At 39.9% G+C, this 15884-nt stretch overlaps 1 protein-coding gene across 1 annotated transcript in view; it reads left to right on the top strand.

The window, feature by feature from the left end:
- Positions 1 to 1548: 1548 nt before the first annotated feature.
- The window catches only part of ACTR6 (actin related protein 6), a 462768-nt gene continuing 448432 nt past the window's right edge, over positions 1549 to 15884 (top strand). The window contains exons 1-2 of the mRNA XM_044064452.1: positions 1549 to 1566; positions 1633 to 1701. Of these exons, the coding sequence (XP_043920387.1) occupies positions 1549 to 1566; positions 1633 to 1701 (87 nt within the window). The remainder of the gene's footprint in view (positions 1567 to 1632; positions 1702 to 15884) is intronic.

The following is a 15884-nucleotide window of genomic DNA, read 5'->3' as shown; positions in this document are numbered from 1 at the left end:
CTTCTTGGCCATTTCTTTCTGTTTCCTAGTTCTTTCTACACTTCCAATTTCCCTAATAATGCTAACCCTGGAGGTCATTATTGCTCTTGGATAATGGGCTAGCTGTTAAATTATTTTGTATTTGTTCATAAAACTGTTCTTCCGCCTAATGTTTCAGACTTGCTCTAGCATCTCTAATTGTTGTTGGGAGGATTTTATATCCCTAGTATAAGTTATGTAAGTATTTAACACCCACCCACCTATCCAACACTTATTCTCCTTCTTGTGTACACTTTAGAAAAGTTCACTTCAGATGTGATCATATGAATGAAAAAAGTTAGTGTAAGGCATTACATATACTTCCCCAAAGTGGTAGACCTGTTTCTTACCAGATAATATCTTCTCATTAACACCCTGCTGGAGAACAGTTGTTCTCCAGTAGGGTGACTTGTACAGATGGCTTGTTATCTAAAGTAAAGTAAAAGTAGTTATGGGGGGGTTGGCGTAATGGTTAAGGTCTTTATCTCAGAGATACAAGGTACAGGGTTTGATTTTGCACTCATGCTATTGGCTAGGCTTAAAATGGCCCTTCAGAGTAGTTAACCTAACATTCACCAATGAACGTAAACTTGTTGCCTTTACTGTTTGAGTAAGTAACTGCAGTACATTTTAGTTTAGCTGTGCCTAAGGGTTGAAGTACTTTAGACCAAAAATATATCCTTTTTGCTTTCTTTTTGTCTGCTGCTAGCCAGACAACAGGCTTTTCACAGTTGCTCAGCCTGTTCATTCCCCCATAGGATGAAATTAGTTGCAGGAGGCAGTCATCCAGGCAACCATTTTGTTTTTCTACATTTTAGGGCTAAAGACACTGACCTGGCAGAGTGCTATTATGTGCACTTGTAATGCAATGTCCATGCTTTGCCTTTTACTTGCATCCATTTCGCGAACACTTACACACGTGCTTCCCTGGAAGGCTGATGCATTACTGCTGCTTGACAGAGCCAAGCACACATGTCCAAGCCTTATGCAAGTCGTGCACTTGTTTTTCCATTAAAGCCAGTTTTGCAGAAGAACATACCAGACCACAATCTTTCTCTAAGCACGGATCAGACAGTGTTAGCCACTCACTCCCACCTTTCTAGTTCAAGTTTCCTTCCATGCCTAGGCCATGAATTGAATCAGGCTCATTTGGGTATTAGCTAGGGCTTTATCTCTGTACACCATAAAACAGAATGAAAAAAAAATGTCTCAGTGTGGGCGTCCTGTCATGCACAGAAGTAAATAGCACGTGAAAAATATGTATGTTAGATGTGCTGTATTTGTCCTCTTGCTTGAACTCTTGTAACCTTTTATATTCTTTAAAACTGTGGTTCATCACTTGATGTCATCTAGAATGTTTAATGAATACTTGTTAAAATTAAAATGTAATGCATCAAGGTGTATGGCATTTACTTGAAGTGAAGAACTTAGCAGAATTTGAATGTTGATAGATTCACACAGATCATTCTTTCATGCCACCAAAAACATGCATCTTTGAAATCTCTGTGTTTTAAGCATTTATACTTCAAAATGCAGCGTGTTTTTGTGGTAATGCTGACAACATTCTTATCTAGGTAATTTTATGTAAGTAACTGATGGTTTTTATTATTTCAGGGTTATTTAGTGAATTGGGATGTACAGAGACAGATATGGGATCACCTGTTTGGAAAGGAGCTGTTTAAGGTAAGTAGTATTTTGGTAATCTTTTATATATTGTTATCAGGACTAGATTAGGAACTGTCATGCTTTTGACCCAGCACCAGCAGCAAGGCATTATGGTAATTATTACCATCCTTTCGGCAGTCTGCTTGTACTACCCACTAGTTCAGAAGATGCACTGAATGCAGGCATGAGGCGCTAAAATGAATAATACCATCTCCTTTGTCCACCGGTCACTTTGGGTGCTCCTCAGGGATCTGTATGACCCACTTCCCATATCTGTTTTCTCTCTCTGAATGCAGTGATGTGTAGAAAAACTGATATTGCTGAGTTAACTCACTATGCTGATGATTTGACACTGATGTGTTCAGTGTCTTTTGTCTGTTGTACACTTCAGTACTTCATCATGGATTTTACTGTCTAGAGTCCAGTTGTCAAACTCTGGCACTTTTCTTTAACATTCTCAAAACATAATGCCTGCTTGTGTATCATGTTGTTCACCTGCTGTTGATTTGTATGTTACCACTAAGAAACACTCACCTGTTCTAGCTTTGGAATCCACAAAGCACCTTGGGGTAATTTTGGCTAGTGACAATATGGAGGTTACACTTCGTTTCAGTCATTACAAAAACTAGAGCATTCTGGCAAGAATTACAGGGACAAAAGCCTTCATGACAGATAAGGCAAGAACAGCTGTACTGTAGGCTTTTTACTGTCCTCCCTCTGGTATGCTTCCCTTGTATTGACCAGTATTCTCGCAGTCACTACACACACGCACACACACGCACACACACAAACATGGTAGCCTGTAACAGAATTGCTCACTTTGTTGCTAATATTTCTTCCCACCTGTATTGTTGTGAAGCCTTAACAAATCAAACTTAACAAGCCAGATTTTCGTAACTTTCTCTAGATCACCTAATTAACAGTGTTTCTTGGGCTGTTATGCTGCAACATATGACTTTTGTTTCATAAGATAATGACTTGATAAGCTTTGCGTCATTTTGAGGTTATTTTCTTGGCTTCTGGTTCCATAACATTTGGGAATATGAATTATTAGAGAAACAGTAAATTCAGTTACAAAACAGCTTTCCTTAACTTCTTAATGTCCTCCCTTTGTTAAATTTTCAAGAGTAGTGGTCATAACACCTTCTGAAAGGAAACTGGAAGCAACTCACAGACATCCTGTAGAATCCATTACCCTGCAAGTGCCTTAACTAAGATTTTTTTGTAAATTTAATCTCCGTAATGATAGTCTTGTTTCCAGGCTGCTAGTACTCGGTCACATTTTGTTTCTTCTATCTAGTTCCCTGAAAGGGTACATATTTAAGCATTTCATTTGAGTCATACAGCAAAACTCTGTTTGGTATGGTTTTTGTAATTTTTTTGACTTTAAAGTGGTACAACATTAAAGTGAATAGAACACTTGTGGAGATTTGTTTTAGTTGGACTAGTTAACAAATTGTTTGGTGAAATGTCTTAAATCTAACAGTATTATTTTATCAAAAATTATTTGTTTTTCAATTTTTCCATCTCTAAGGCCAGTGCTCTTATTTTTGCAGCTAAATCCAGTATGTATCACCTAGCTTTGTCAGAACTTCAACAGTGCCCTTTATTGTTTGTTCAGCCTGTGAAGGACAGATGCGCACTGTTCCACGTTTTGATATTCTCTTCCTGTAGTTATTACCTTGCTTGTGCAATGTGTCTGTTGCTCACTTTGTCATTGATATCAAGTCCAAAGTCATCTGTTTACTTTTTCTTTCTGGATATTCTTGTATTTAGTAGGAACGCAGTGTATGACAATAGCAAGCCGATGGAGTACTGTCACCTTTGAAGGTGTATATCATTTTAAATGCAGGCATTACCAAAGTGCTGTGCTAGAAAACTAGATATCCAAATGGTTTTATATAGATAACTGTACATTAAGTTCTTGGGTTTAACTGTGGAATGGGGTAAGAGATACTGGTGGTGCTTGTGGGCAGAATACTTGCTTCTCAGTGTGGTACTGATTAGCTTAGTCTGAACTACAGAGCAATGCATGCAGTACTACTTTACTACAGAGCAATGCATGCAGTACTACTTTACTACAGAGCGATGCATGCAGTACTACTTTACTACAGAGTGATGCATGCAGTACTACTTTACTACAGAGCGATGCATGCAATACTACTTTACTACAGAGCGATGCATGCAGTACTACTTTACTACAGAGCGATGCATGCAATACTACTTTCTAGATAGGTTACACACTACCTCAGAAAGTAGTCCAGTTGTATAACTGCAATGGCCCTTATGCCAAGAGCAGTCAAACACCATGAACGTATTGCATGCCACAAGAATCTCATCTGGCAATTGCTGCTGCAGCCTTGCCTTCATAAATTCTCTCAAAATCGTGTCAGTGGCATTCGACTTTACTGATTGAACACTGAAGCACAGAATATTTTCCACAAAAATGTCAGCCATCAGTAACAGTTCATCAAGATAAGCTAGCAGAACTAAGTATCTTTTTGTAAAATAAACAAAAAGACATTTAACTCAGCACTCTTGATACAGATCTAATTCAGTAAGACCAAGAGAAACTAAGAATCGGATTTCAGATGAATAAGTTCAGTTTGGGTAGTAAATGGCTGTCTATAAGAGAATTTGCAGAGTACTTGCACATGAATTAAAAAAATCTGATAAGCAGCTTTTATTGCTTTTTACGAATCAGTTTGTAAGCCATGTAACATTTCAGTGATATTGGTTAGCATTTTGAAAAAACTTTAAGGCAGAGCACTAGATTTCTTTAGTGCTGTTCTTCAACATCTTACAAGTGGCAGAGTAAAGTTGCCTATGACATAACATGGGCTCCCAGTAGTAGCAATGAAGGATTTAGAAAGATGTAGTTGTCAAGACATAAGAGCTAAATGTAGCATGTTTACAATATTTACAGATATGGTTTAATGTGGCTTAAAATGCTGGAAAATACCTTTCAGACTTCAAAGTTTCAAAGGATAAGGAATACTAAAGTTGGAATTGTTTAGATGTGCTAAGCAAGGTGTTAAGGTTGCAACATGATTTAATGAAAAAGCAGGTCGTTGTATTGTTGCATCTTCGCTGCATAACCAGAGTTTGATTAATGGCTCAGGTACCCACTGAAACTGGTGAAGATGAAGAAGAGGAATGATGAAGTGAAGCCTGCCAGCTTCTTCTAAGAATGAGGGTGTGGCGATGTGATGTAGGGCAAGGTACAAGCACCAGTGGTGAGACCACTACCATGCCAGCACTGCAGTGTAGAGGGATGGTGTTTTGAGTACTGCATCACCAAAGAGGTGGGGTCATTCCCTGGCAACACCATTGTGTGTGCCCCCTCTCATGATGCACGCCCACTGCAGCATAATGGCTCCTCATCTGGCCCTTCCCACTCAGAATTACATGGCAGATGTTAGCCCCTTAGAACCTTGTACATGAGCAGTGGACCTTCTGCTTTGTACTGTTTTCCTGGAAAAGATACCCTTCTGGCATAAGTCTGCCACCAATGCCTCCAAAGAGGGGATCATTGGGAACAGGTACTGGAGAGCCAGAAGCCAGCAGTGAGCAGAAAAGACAAAACAAAACTTAGATCATTGTATGCAGACAATAGAGCATGCTGCAAAAGCCTCTTCCCCACTATATTCAGGGTATTTGCAGATGGCATGCATTCTTCAGTGTACCTGGAAAAAGATATTAGTAAAAGTTCAGCAAATGTTCTATTCCTGATTTCTGCATTCAACAAGAGGGTACAGTGTGTAAAGGCAGAGATCATTTCTGTTTCATGTATGAGCTGTTTGTGCATTCACTAATTCATTTTCTAAAACCCAGTTTGTCATATTCAGGGTCAACATGAAAGCTGAACTAAATTGTTCAAAATACTAGCTCCTCGTATACCTACTGCAGCCTGCGAGCTGAACTTGTGCAGATGTTTTCTGATGCATAACTGTAAGCTAATTAATATGGAATAATAAACGGGTAGTTTTCCTTCCATGTTATTGGAGAGCCAGACTGTTAATTGTGGTTGAAGCCCTACAGTTTCATTCTGTTTTCTGCGTGTTCTTGTTAAGAACACACATTAATATACTTGAAGTTGACATCTGTGTGCAAGACTGAATAAAGGAAACCTATGAGTGAAGTCCAAAATGTTGTGAAAGTGCTGTGCATTACCTTTGTGATTGTCATCAACCACAGGATCCTTGACATTAATTTAGATGACCTAGTTCAAAGTGCCAGTCTGAGGAATAATATATGATAAATTTGTACAAATATGTAAACAGTTCTGCATATTTTAGGAATCCTTATTTTAAAACTTACAGTCACAAGCTGAAATATGCACTGTGAGTTTTAGAAAAAGAAAAAAAACACATGCATACTTTAGAATTTTACTGATCATAGGATTACTAGGCTAACGGCCCCAGGGCCCTTACAAGCCTAGCTAAGTTTAGCCCATATTCCCAAGGGTGTCTGGTTCAAGCAGACACTAAAATCAGCACCTGTTGCCCCTGTCCAAGATGGACACTGGGAATCCTGAGTTAAATTTCCAGTTACCCATCAGATCGTTCAAGTTACGCTTAAATAGGGGCTAACGAGGGGCTTTGTTTAACATGAATAGGAGGCTTGTTCCAAAGGTAGGGCAGCCAGTATGAGACAAGTCTGTCTCTCCAGCAAGTTTTGTTGATGTCACATACCAGGTTAAGGTCCTTTGAGTGAGCGACCCGTGAGCCATTTGACTTGCAAATGTGCAACATTTCCATTAAAGCTGGGTCAGAGATTGCTCTGTATGCAAGTTACAGGTCGCCTCTGAGCAGTCTGTATGACATAAAGTGACAATGATTTCAGTTTGTCCACATAAAACAGGTCTTGAAGACCCTGGATTTCCTTTGTAAGGAACCTTTGTGGTCTCTCCAGTTGCTGCAGGTGTTTGGAAAGGAACTTACCAAAGGAAATGTTGTACTCTATTGGCCTGATGAGGTAAGAGTACAGGACCGTTATAACCTCTTTGTTTTGGGAGGCAGTGCCCTTATTTATGAGATGAGCAATATAAAATGCCCTTCTTATGACTGTGGAGACATGGTGATCGAAGTTAAGGTTGCTGTCGACCTGTGTGCCCAGATCTCTCACCACTGACTGTGTACTTAGGGTTTTGCTATTGATGTGGTAGTTTGCAGAACATCACCCTTACCGAAGGGGTTGATTATGTATTTTTTTGCATTACGTTAAAGACCATGACTTTGGCAACAGTCATTAGTCTGCGTAAGACCTTTTTGAAGGATGTTGACATCGCTAGTGGTTTCAGTGATCACTCCCAGTTTGCAGTCATCAGAAAACTTTGTCAGCCACAGTCCTTTAGCTTTAGCCTGTACTTTGGAGAAGTAGATTCCAAACAGTAGGGATCTCAGAACCAGTCTCTGTGGAAAACCACTGGTTACGGAACTGAAGGAGTGGGTGGAATCCCCCATTCTGACCGTATGAGTTCCGTCAGTGAATCAGTTTGCAACCCAGCTGACAGTGTATCGGTTGATACCCAGCTGGGCGAGTTTATCAATGATACCTAAGTGGGGCATTGTGTCAAAGGCCTTTAGCTAAGTCTAGGTAGGACGTATGCACAGATTTGTCCTCATCTAGGGCTTTAGTGACTGTCTCAAAGAAGTCCACCATGTTTAACAGGCATGATCTCCCATTGACAAAGGCAAACCGGGTGGGATTGTATATTTGGAGATTTCCTATATCTTTTTTAATAAGGTCCATGATGATTTGTTCAAGGCCTTGCAGATAAGGCTAGTCAGGCTAATGGGTCTATAGTTCCTGGGGTCCGTGGATGCACCCCCTTTGTACAGATGGATGATGGTAGTTTTTTTTTTTCAGTTCTGCTGGAACAAAGCCACTGTTTAGGCTGTGATTGAAAAGCGTGCCCACTGGTGATGCTAATTCCTGTTTTAACCCATGTAGAACACAGCCCAGGATGTTGTCTGGTCCTACAGAGGCTTTGTTTTTCTTCTTGGAGAGGGTGTTTAAGACCTGCTGCTTGGAGATACTAGGTTGGGGACAAGTGTTAAGGATGCTTTATGGTATATGTAGCGGGAACAGGGTTGTGAAGTTTACACTGAACCTGTCAGTCAGCGGGTTTGCTATATCCGCATGCTCTATATATGTAGTACCACTAACTGTGAGATCAGCACAAATCTGGGCCTTACCTTTGAGGTTACAGATGTAACTAAAGAGCGCCTTGTGGTTATCCTTAGTTAGGGAACCTAATTTGGATTTGTTGATGTTCTTCGTGTTTCACTGTTGCAGTCATTACATTTGGGTAATCCTGCTGGCAGGTTGCCCTCAGTCGGCCTGAATTCCAAAGTCTTGCGTCCTGCGTCGGCTGCTGTCGCCCCTTCCCTGACGTCAGGTCGTCAGGGGTATAAAAGAAGCAGCCAACGCCATTTTCTTCAGTCTTTCTTGCCGAGCGGTGCCCGAAGCAGAAGCAGTTCGCAAGTGCCGGTCGGCCGACTCCTGAGATTTTCGTGTTCGAGTTTCCAACCTGAAGTCTTCAATAAAGCTAAGTACCCCGTTGGTGAGACTTTTTTCTTGCTCCAGACCGATGTCAGAAAAAGTTAATAATTGTATTTCTTGTGGAAAGCAAATACCTCATAAGGACTTTCATTCTTACTGCATTCCTTGCCTAGGCCCTGATCACAATGTTTCTGGTTGTCAGTTTTGTGCTAGATTTAACCAACACACTATTAAGCATCGGTATGATTTTGCTTTAAAGTATTTTGGACGCTGGTTTAATTATCCAGAAATGTCGTCTGATAGCCATCTGACTACCGGAGTTCACAAAAAATGCAAAGAAAAGGAGAGAGATAAAAAACCGAGGTCCAAAACCGATGATGAAGCTTCCCCTAAGCCAGTCGCCGGTTCTCAGTGAGGTGCTTTCGCAGCCCCTGATGCCCGCTACTTTATAGTCGCAGGCCGCTACCGACTCCCACATGGAGTCGGCTATGCCGCTGGAAACTTAAGGTATTGGAGCCTCGGACACTATTCCCTCAGATGGGTCCGGAGCCACTAAGCAGGCACCGGCTTCTGAGGGTGTATTCAGACCTAAACATCTTTACATTAAACCGACTTCAGCTTCAAAGGCAAAGACTAAAGCACATTCTAAAGCAAAGAAACAAACTCAAGAGCCATGTGGACAGGCCTCTATGCCCAAACAACAGATGCTCAAAATGGCCGAAGACTTGATTACCTTGATCAAGGGTTCCCATCCCCCTCCTGATAAGAGGCCTAGGCAAGAGACTGACTATGAATCTTCAGCTCAGGTTTCTATTTCTTCTGATTCCTCTTCTGATCAGGAATATTCTCTTCCCCCCTATGAGGATTCTGATGCTGAAGAATCTATACCTTCAGCTTCTCCTCCAGAGGACTATTCTTTTGGGGAAACCTTGCATACAATGAGGGAGCATTTCCACTGGGAGAGCCAAGATTTTTCAGAATTTAAAAAGAGGCTCAGGGATTTCCTTTTACTACCTCAACACAGGCCTCTAGCCATTCCACCTGTGTTAGACATTGTAGATGATGTGTTTTCTGAGTCTAGTCTGACCCTGACTCCTTACTCCAGCTCCTGTTAAGCCTGGCAGATATTACAGGGTTCATGACTCTCATAAATTCCTTTTTAAAAACCCTGATGCTGACCCAGAAACTATTTCACAGGGTCCCAAAGGAGTTAAGGCTTCCGCTGCAAAAAAACCTACCCCCTCTGACAGGGATTCTAGGGCACTGGATAGATGGGGAAAAAAGGTTTACACATCTGCTACCTTGGCTATAAGGGCCTTAAACTGTCAGTTTCATATGCTCAAATATCAGCAACGTGTTATGGCATTGCTTAAACAGAAAATGTTGTTAAACTCTGAATGTGCAGAAAACAAGGAAATGCAGGATTTATTGCATGCAGCTGAACAAGTTGGAAAGCATACTTTGCAATGTGGTTTTGATTCTTTGGAGGCCTCCTGCAGGGCTGCAGTTATGGGTTCTGTAATTAGGAGACATGCTTGGTTAAAGGTACAAAATCTGCCTGATCATGTTAAAGTTAAATTATTAGATGCACCTTTACAGCATGATACTTTGTTTGGTGTTAAGGCAGAAGAGGTGTTAAAGAAAATGGAGAACAAAGCTAAATCTATGCAAACTGTCAAACTGTTTTTACAAGTACAGCCACCTAGGTTTAGTAGACACTGGCTTACAAAGAATTGGTCCTTTCCTGTGTCAGACAAACCTCATAGGGGCAGATCCAGACGCCCTAGATGCAGATCCCAGGCGCAAGGTTCTTACAGGTCAAAGCAATCAGGTGCTTCTACCTCCAAAGTTGGAGAAGACAAATCACAACCATACAGGAAACAGTCCCAATGACTTCCCCCTGCCACTTATGTCCTGGCAGCACCCTTAGGGGGAAAATTAGCAATTTTTTCTCAAAATGGCACATTATAACCCAGGACAAGTGAGTTCTAAATATAGTGTCACAAGGATAGAAGTTCCATTTCCATACCCTGCCAAAGGCAAACGGCTGGCCAGATCTCCCAAAAAAATCAATGGGCAGAGGCGCAAAAACAAGTTTCATCCCTCATGGACATGGGGGCCATTCAACAAATACCAGAGCAAGAGCAGGGACAAGGATTTTACTCAAGACTGTTCTTGGTACCCAGAAAGGACAAGGCCTGGAGACCAATGATGGACCTATCGATTCTGAACACATTCCTGGATATACCAAAATTCAAAATGTTGACTTTGCAGCAGCTTCTGCCCATGCTGGGCAAGAATGCTTGGCTTGTGACTTTAGACCTAAAAGAGGCATACCTGCATGTCCCAAACAGACAGTCATGCAGAAGATGCCTCAGATTCAAGGCTGGCTCAATGCATTACCAATTCTCTGCATTGCCCTTTGGCTTATCTACTGCGCCCAGGGTCTTTACAAAGTGCCTGGCACCAATAATTGCATTCTGCAGACAAAGAAGAATACAAATATATCCTTACTTGGACGACTGTCTAATTCAAGCAGAGAACAAGGACATTCTTCTACAGCATCTGGCGTTTGTGAAAAGACTTCTATCATGCCTAGGGTACACAGTCAACGAAAAGAAATCCAAAACTAGTACCCTCTCAAGAGATAATATTCCTGGGTGCAAGCTTAAATACAACTGCCCAGAAGGCTTATCTCATGCCAGGCAAACAAAGGCAACTGACTACCTATTTCAAAATGTTGGCAACAAAGGCCTAGTTATCTGCAAGAAAAATTCTGCAGGCTTTGGGCTTCATGGCATCCTGCATCCTACTAATTCCATATGCAAGACTGCATATGAGGAAACTTTAATGGTACCTAAAAAGTGTTTGGGTTCAACATTGCCACAGCCTGGAAACAATGATTACTCTCATTCCCTGCCTGCAACAGGAGTTTCGATGGTGAGCGAAGGCTTGTCACCAGAACAAGGGACAGCCATTCACATTACCCCCAGCCAGACAGACACTAACAACGTATGCTTCAGATTATGCCTGGGGGGGCCCACATGGCAGGAAGATGCATTCAGGGCACATGGCCGTCAAACCAAATGCATCTATATATCAATCAAAAGGAGATGCTAGCTGTTCAGAGTGCCCTCATCCAGGGCACCTACTGATAAAGACAGACAACACCACGGTCCTGTGGTATATAACCAAGCAGGGGGGCACACATTGTTACCCCCTTTGCAGACTAACCATGACTTTGTGGGACACAGCATTGACTTACCCAGTACATCTGCAGGCACAATTCCTGCCAGGAAAGGAAAACACTCTGGCAAAAGAACTAAGCAGAAACCTCATGGATCCCCATGAGTGGCAGCTGGATCCACAAGTCTTCAGCATGATAACAAGGAAATGGGGATGCCCGGACATAGATCTATTTGTCTCCCTTCACAACTACCAGCTAAAAAGATTCTGCACAACGACTTATCACAGACGAGCATTGAAAGTGGACACCCTATCTTTCAGCTGGAAAAACCTATCAGTGTATGCCTTTACTCCACTGTCTCTCCTCCCCAGGGTACTCCTAAAGGTCAGACAGGAGAAGCCAAAGATGATACTGATTGCCCCAAATTGGCCCCGCCAGTACTGGTATCCAATCCTAAGGAACCTGTCTCAATGTCCAGCTTGGACCTTACCTCAAATACCTCATCTACTGTCCCAGCAAGACAGTGAGATCCTGCACAGCCAACTCAGTACTTTAAACCTGGCAGCATGGCGGATAATGTAGTCATACAAAACACACCTCTCAGTAAAGCTGTGATGGATGGAAGGCCTAGTACTAGAAAATCTTATGCTGGAAAATGGAAGAGATTCTGTGCTTGGAACCAGGCACAAGGAACTGATACAGCTGTACCAAATATTCCTCAGATTTTGCAATACTTAACTGAGATGCTGGACAAAGGCATATCTTTTTCTCAATTAAAATTCATGCCTCTGCCATTTCGGCTCATTACAATACAGAGCCACCAATCTTTTCTCATCCTTTATTAAAGCAATACCTCAGAGGAGCCAAAAACGTAAGGCCTGCGAGGAGATCACCAATGCCTGCATGGGACCTCAACTATGTCTTGGAAAAACTTACCCTGCCTCCTTTTGAGCCAGCTGCTACTGCTGATATAAAGTTTTTATCTTGGAAAACAGATTTGCTCCTAGCAATAACTTCTGCAAGACTGGTTTCAGAGCTACAGGCACTCATGGCTGTGGAACCTTTTATCATGTTTTATCCAGACAGGGTCTCTCTGAGGAAAAACCCAAGATTTATGCCTAAGGGTGGTGTCCAGTGTGGCTATTAACCAAACTATTCATCTGCCAACTTTTTATCCCAATCCACAGAAAAAGGGGGAGAGAATTCTGCATTCTTTGGACGTACATAGACAACTTAGATTCTACTTGGACAGAACCAAAGTTTTCAGGAAGACAGAGCAATTACTAGTAGCATATGCTGCAGGATCACAAGGAAAGGCTATCTCAAAGCAGACTGTTTCAAAGTGGATAGGCCACTGCATTAATTTCTGCTATTTACACCATGGCAAGCCAGTGCCTAAGGACATTAGGCCACATTCCACCAGAGCTGCAGCCACTTCAGCAGCCTTTCTCAGGGGAGTACCAACCAAAGATATATTAGAGGCTGCTACTTGGAGTTCAGTGCACACCTTTACAAAGCACTATCATCTGCCACTCTACTCTAAATCCAGGGCAGGCTTTGTCAATGCAGTTCTGCAGGGCCTCATAGCCGCTCCTAATGCTGTTTAGCTCCAGCCTCCCAACGATAGCTTTGGGACTCTACCCAAATGTAATGACTGCAACAGTGAAACACGAAGAACATAGTACAGTTGTGTACACTTACCATAAATGTAGATGTTCAAGTGTATTCACTGTTGCAGTCCAGGTTACCCACCTGCCATCCCCCTTTTTTCTGCTGGGACTTTTCTTTCCCTCTCTGATTTATACAACCTATGTGGTGTATTTGCTTGTAGATGAAGGTAAAGTTTATATTGGTGTGTGTGTGTGTGTGTATATATATATATATATATATATATGTATATATATGTATATATATATATGTATATATATATATGTATATATATATATATATATATATATGTATATATATATATATATATATATATGTATATATGTATATATATGTATATATATATATATATGTATATATATATATATATATATATATATGTATATATGTATATATATATATATATGTATATATATGTATATATATATATATATATATATATATATATATATGTATATATATATATATATATATATATATGTATATATATATATATGTATATATGTATATATATATATATGTATATATATATATATATATATATATGTATATATATATATGTATATATATGTATATATATATATATATATATATATGTATATATATATATATGTATATGTATATATACATATATATGTATATATATGTATATATATATATGTATATATATATATATATATATATATATATATATATATATATATATATATATATGTATGTATATATATATATATATATATGTATATGTATATATATATATATATATATATGTATATATATATATATATATGTATATATATATATATATATATATATGTATATATATATATATATATGTATATATATATATATGTATATATATATATATATATATATATATATATATGTATATATATATATATATATGTATATATATATATATATATATATATATATATATATATATATATATATATATATATATATGCTTGACAGCTTGCTTTGTATCAGATGAACTGACTGGTGAGCGAGAGAGCCTGGATTCTAGGTTTTTGATATAGATGCATCTTTCACAGAAAGAATTTGTGTGGACTAGAAGAAGTGGGTTGTCAGTGTACATGAGGCAATTGCTGCATTGCCTCAGGATGCCCATATCAATCAGTCTGGCTGGAGAAACTGTGGGAAATTCTCTGTCCATAATGCTAGGTAAGTTGATATGGTCAGAAAATGTGGAGAGGACAGGAGAAATGTGCAAAAAGTACAAAGGCTAGTGGGTAGTATCTGTGTTAGTACCTCAGGAACTTCGCTGAAAGTATCACCTGTCACTGAGGGGCAATTGTGAGAATTTACCAATGGAGCACCAGCAGAGTACTAAGGGAAAATTTGCAGGTAGAAGTGTTTGCGTGAGTAACTGCCAGTGATCCCCACCACTGCTCGGCAGTGCGCAGTATGCAAACAAGCACAAACTGGCGCAAACTTGGTGCTTATGTAGTAAACGAGAGCAAACTGATTTAAGCAAATTAAACCAATAAAATAGCTCCAAATTGAAGTCTGTTCTAGCAACCTTCAATCAGATGAGTTTTAACTGCTCACTGCTGCCATTAGTATGCAGGGGAAACCCTCTCCAGCAAAAGATGGCCTGGTTTAATGCCCAAGTTATACAAACAGAACTAGATTCAGCAGGTCTTAATCTAGTCTGTGCTACAGCAAACAAAGTACAACAATTTCACGGGGGGAAAAACAGTTCAAGTAAGCAGCCACAGTAAGCCTTAAACCAGTAACTCCCAGCTCAGAAGGGCAGAGGCTACCCTCTCCTCTACAAGAGTGTAGACCTGAAACCTTAATGTAAAATAACTAGCCTGAAGCCCAAGCACTTAAACCAGAACTAAGACACCTTTAGAATAACAGACACACTAAGCCTTCAATCAGTAGTTCCTAACTTAGAAGGATGTAAGCTACCTCTCCTGCTACAATAGAGTAGACTGCAAACCTCCTTAATGTAAAACGACTGGCATAAAGCCCACGTGCTTAAACCAAAACAAAGAGGCTTAGAATAGTTGCAGTTTCATCAGGATACTAACAAGCAGTAATAAATGCAGCAGAATAAATGCAATTGAACACTTTTAAGAACAAGCAGCAAAAGCAAAGTAATAAATTAGGAAGAAACAACTATAGTAAAAGCAGCTGAATAAATTGCACCTTTTTCAAGTTAAGTGGGAAGAGAGGAAACAAAGGATAATTCACAGTTAGGAAACTAAGGGGGTGGGCCCTTCCCAAATGATCTCTCTGTACACAGTAGAATGAGCTGATGAGATGGGACTGGGAGGAGTGTCCAAAATCAGATTTATAGTAGGGGTGGGCAACTCAAAAGACACCAAGTTTAAGAATACAGTAACAGTTGACTGAGTGGGTAGGAAAAATAAAATGCAGACAGAGATCAGCATTATTCATGCAGAGTATAACAAGCACGCCAGACAAACACTCCAGCTAAATAGAGATATTTGTAGTTAAATGAAGAATGCTAATTCTCAGCTCCTCTCACTAATTAGTTGATACTGTGCAACTTACTATGTTTTTTTTTTGTCTGGAATATTAACCAACTCTGTCTTGTTTCACAGTGTATGAATTATTTAACAATGAACTATATATATATATATATATATATATATATATATATATATATATATATATATATGTTTTGAGATCAGTACAGTGGTGAGGTGGCTTCTGTGATCACTACCAGCACCTGCACCATTTTGTATGTTGCAGTTATCGTCAGGATTCCAGGAGTGCCCACATTTGTATATCACCACTTCGAACTTCCCCCTAAGGCTCTGTAATTTTACTAGTAGTAACTGAG

This window comes from Protopterus annectens, chromosome 2.part2, assembly GCF_019279795.1.
Source record: "Protopterus annectens isolate FY-2018-M chromosome 2.part2, PAN1.0, whole genome shotgun sequence".
Classification (NCBI taxonomy): domain Eukaryota; kingdom Metazoa; phylum Chordata; order Ceratodontiformes; family Protopteridae; genus Protopterus; species Protopterus annectens.
The sequence above is the reverse complement of the archived record's forward strand: the minus strand, read 5'-3'. Positions and strand labels throughout refer to the sequence as shown.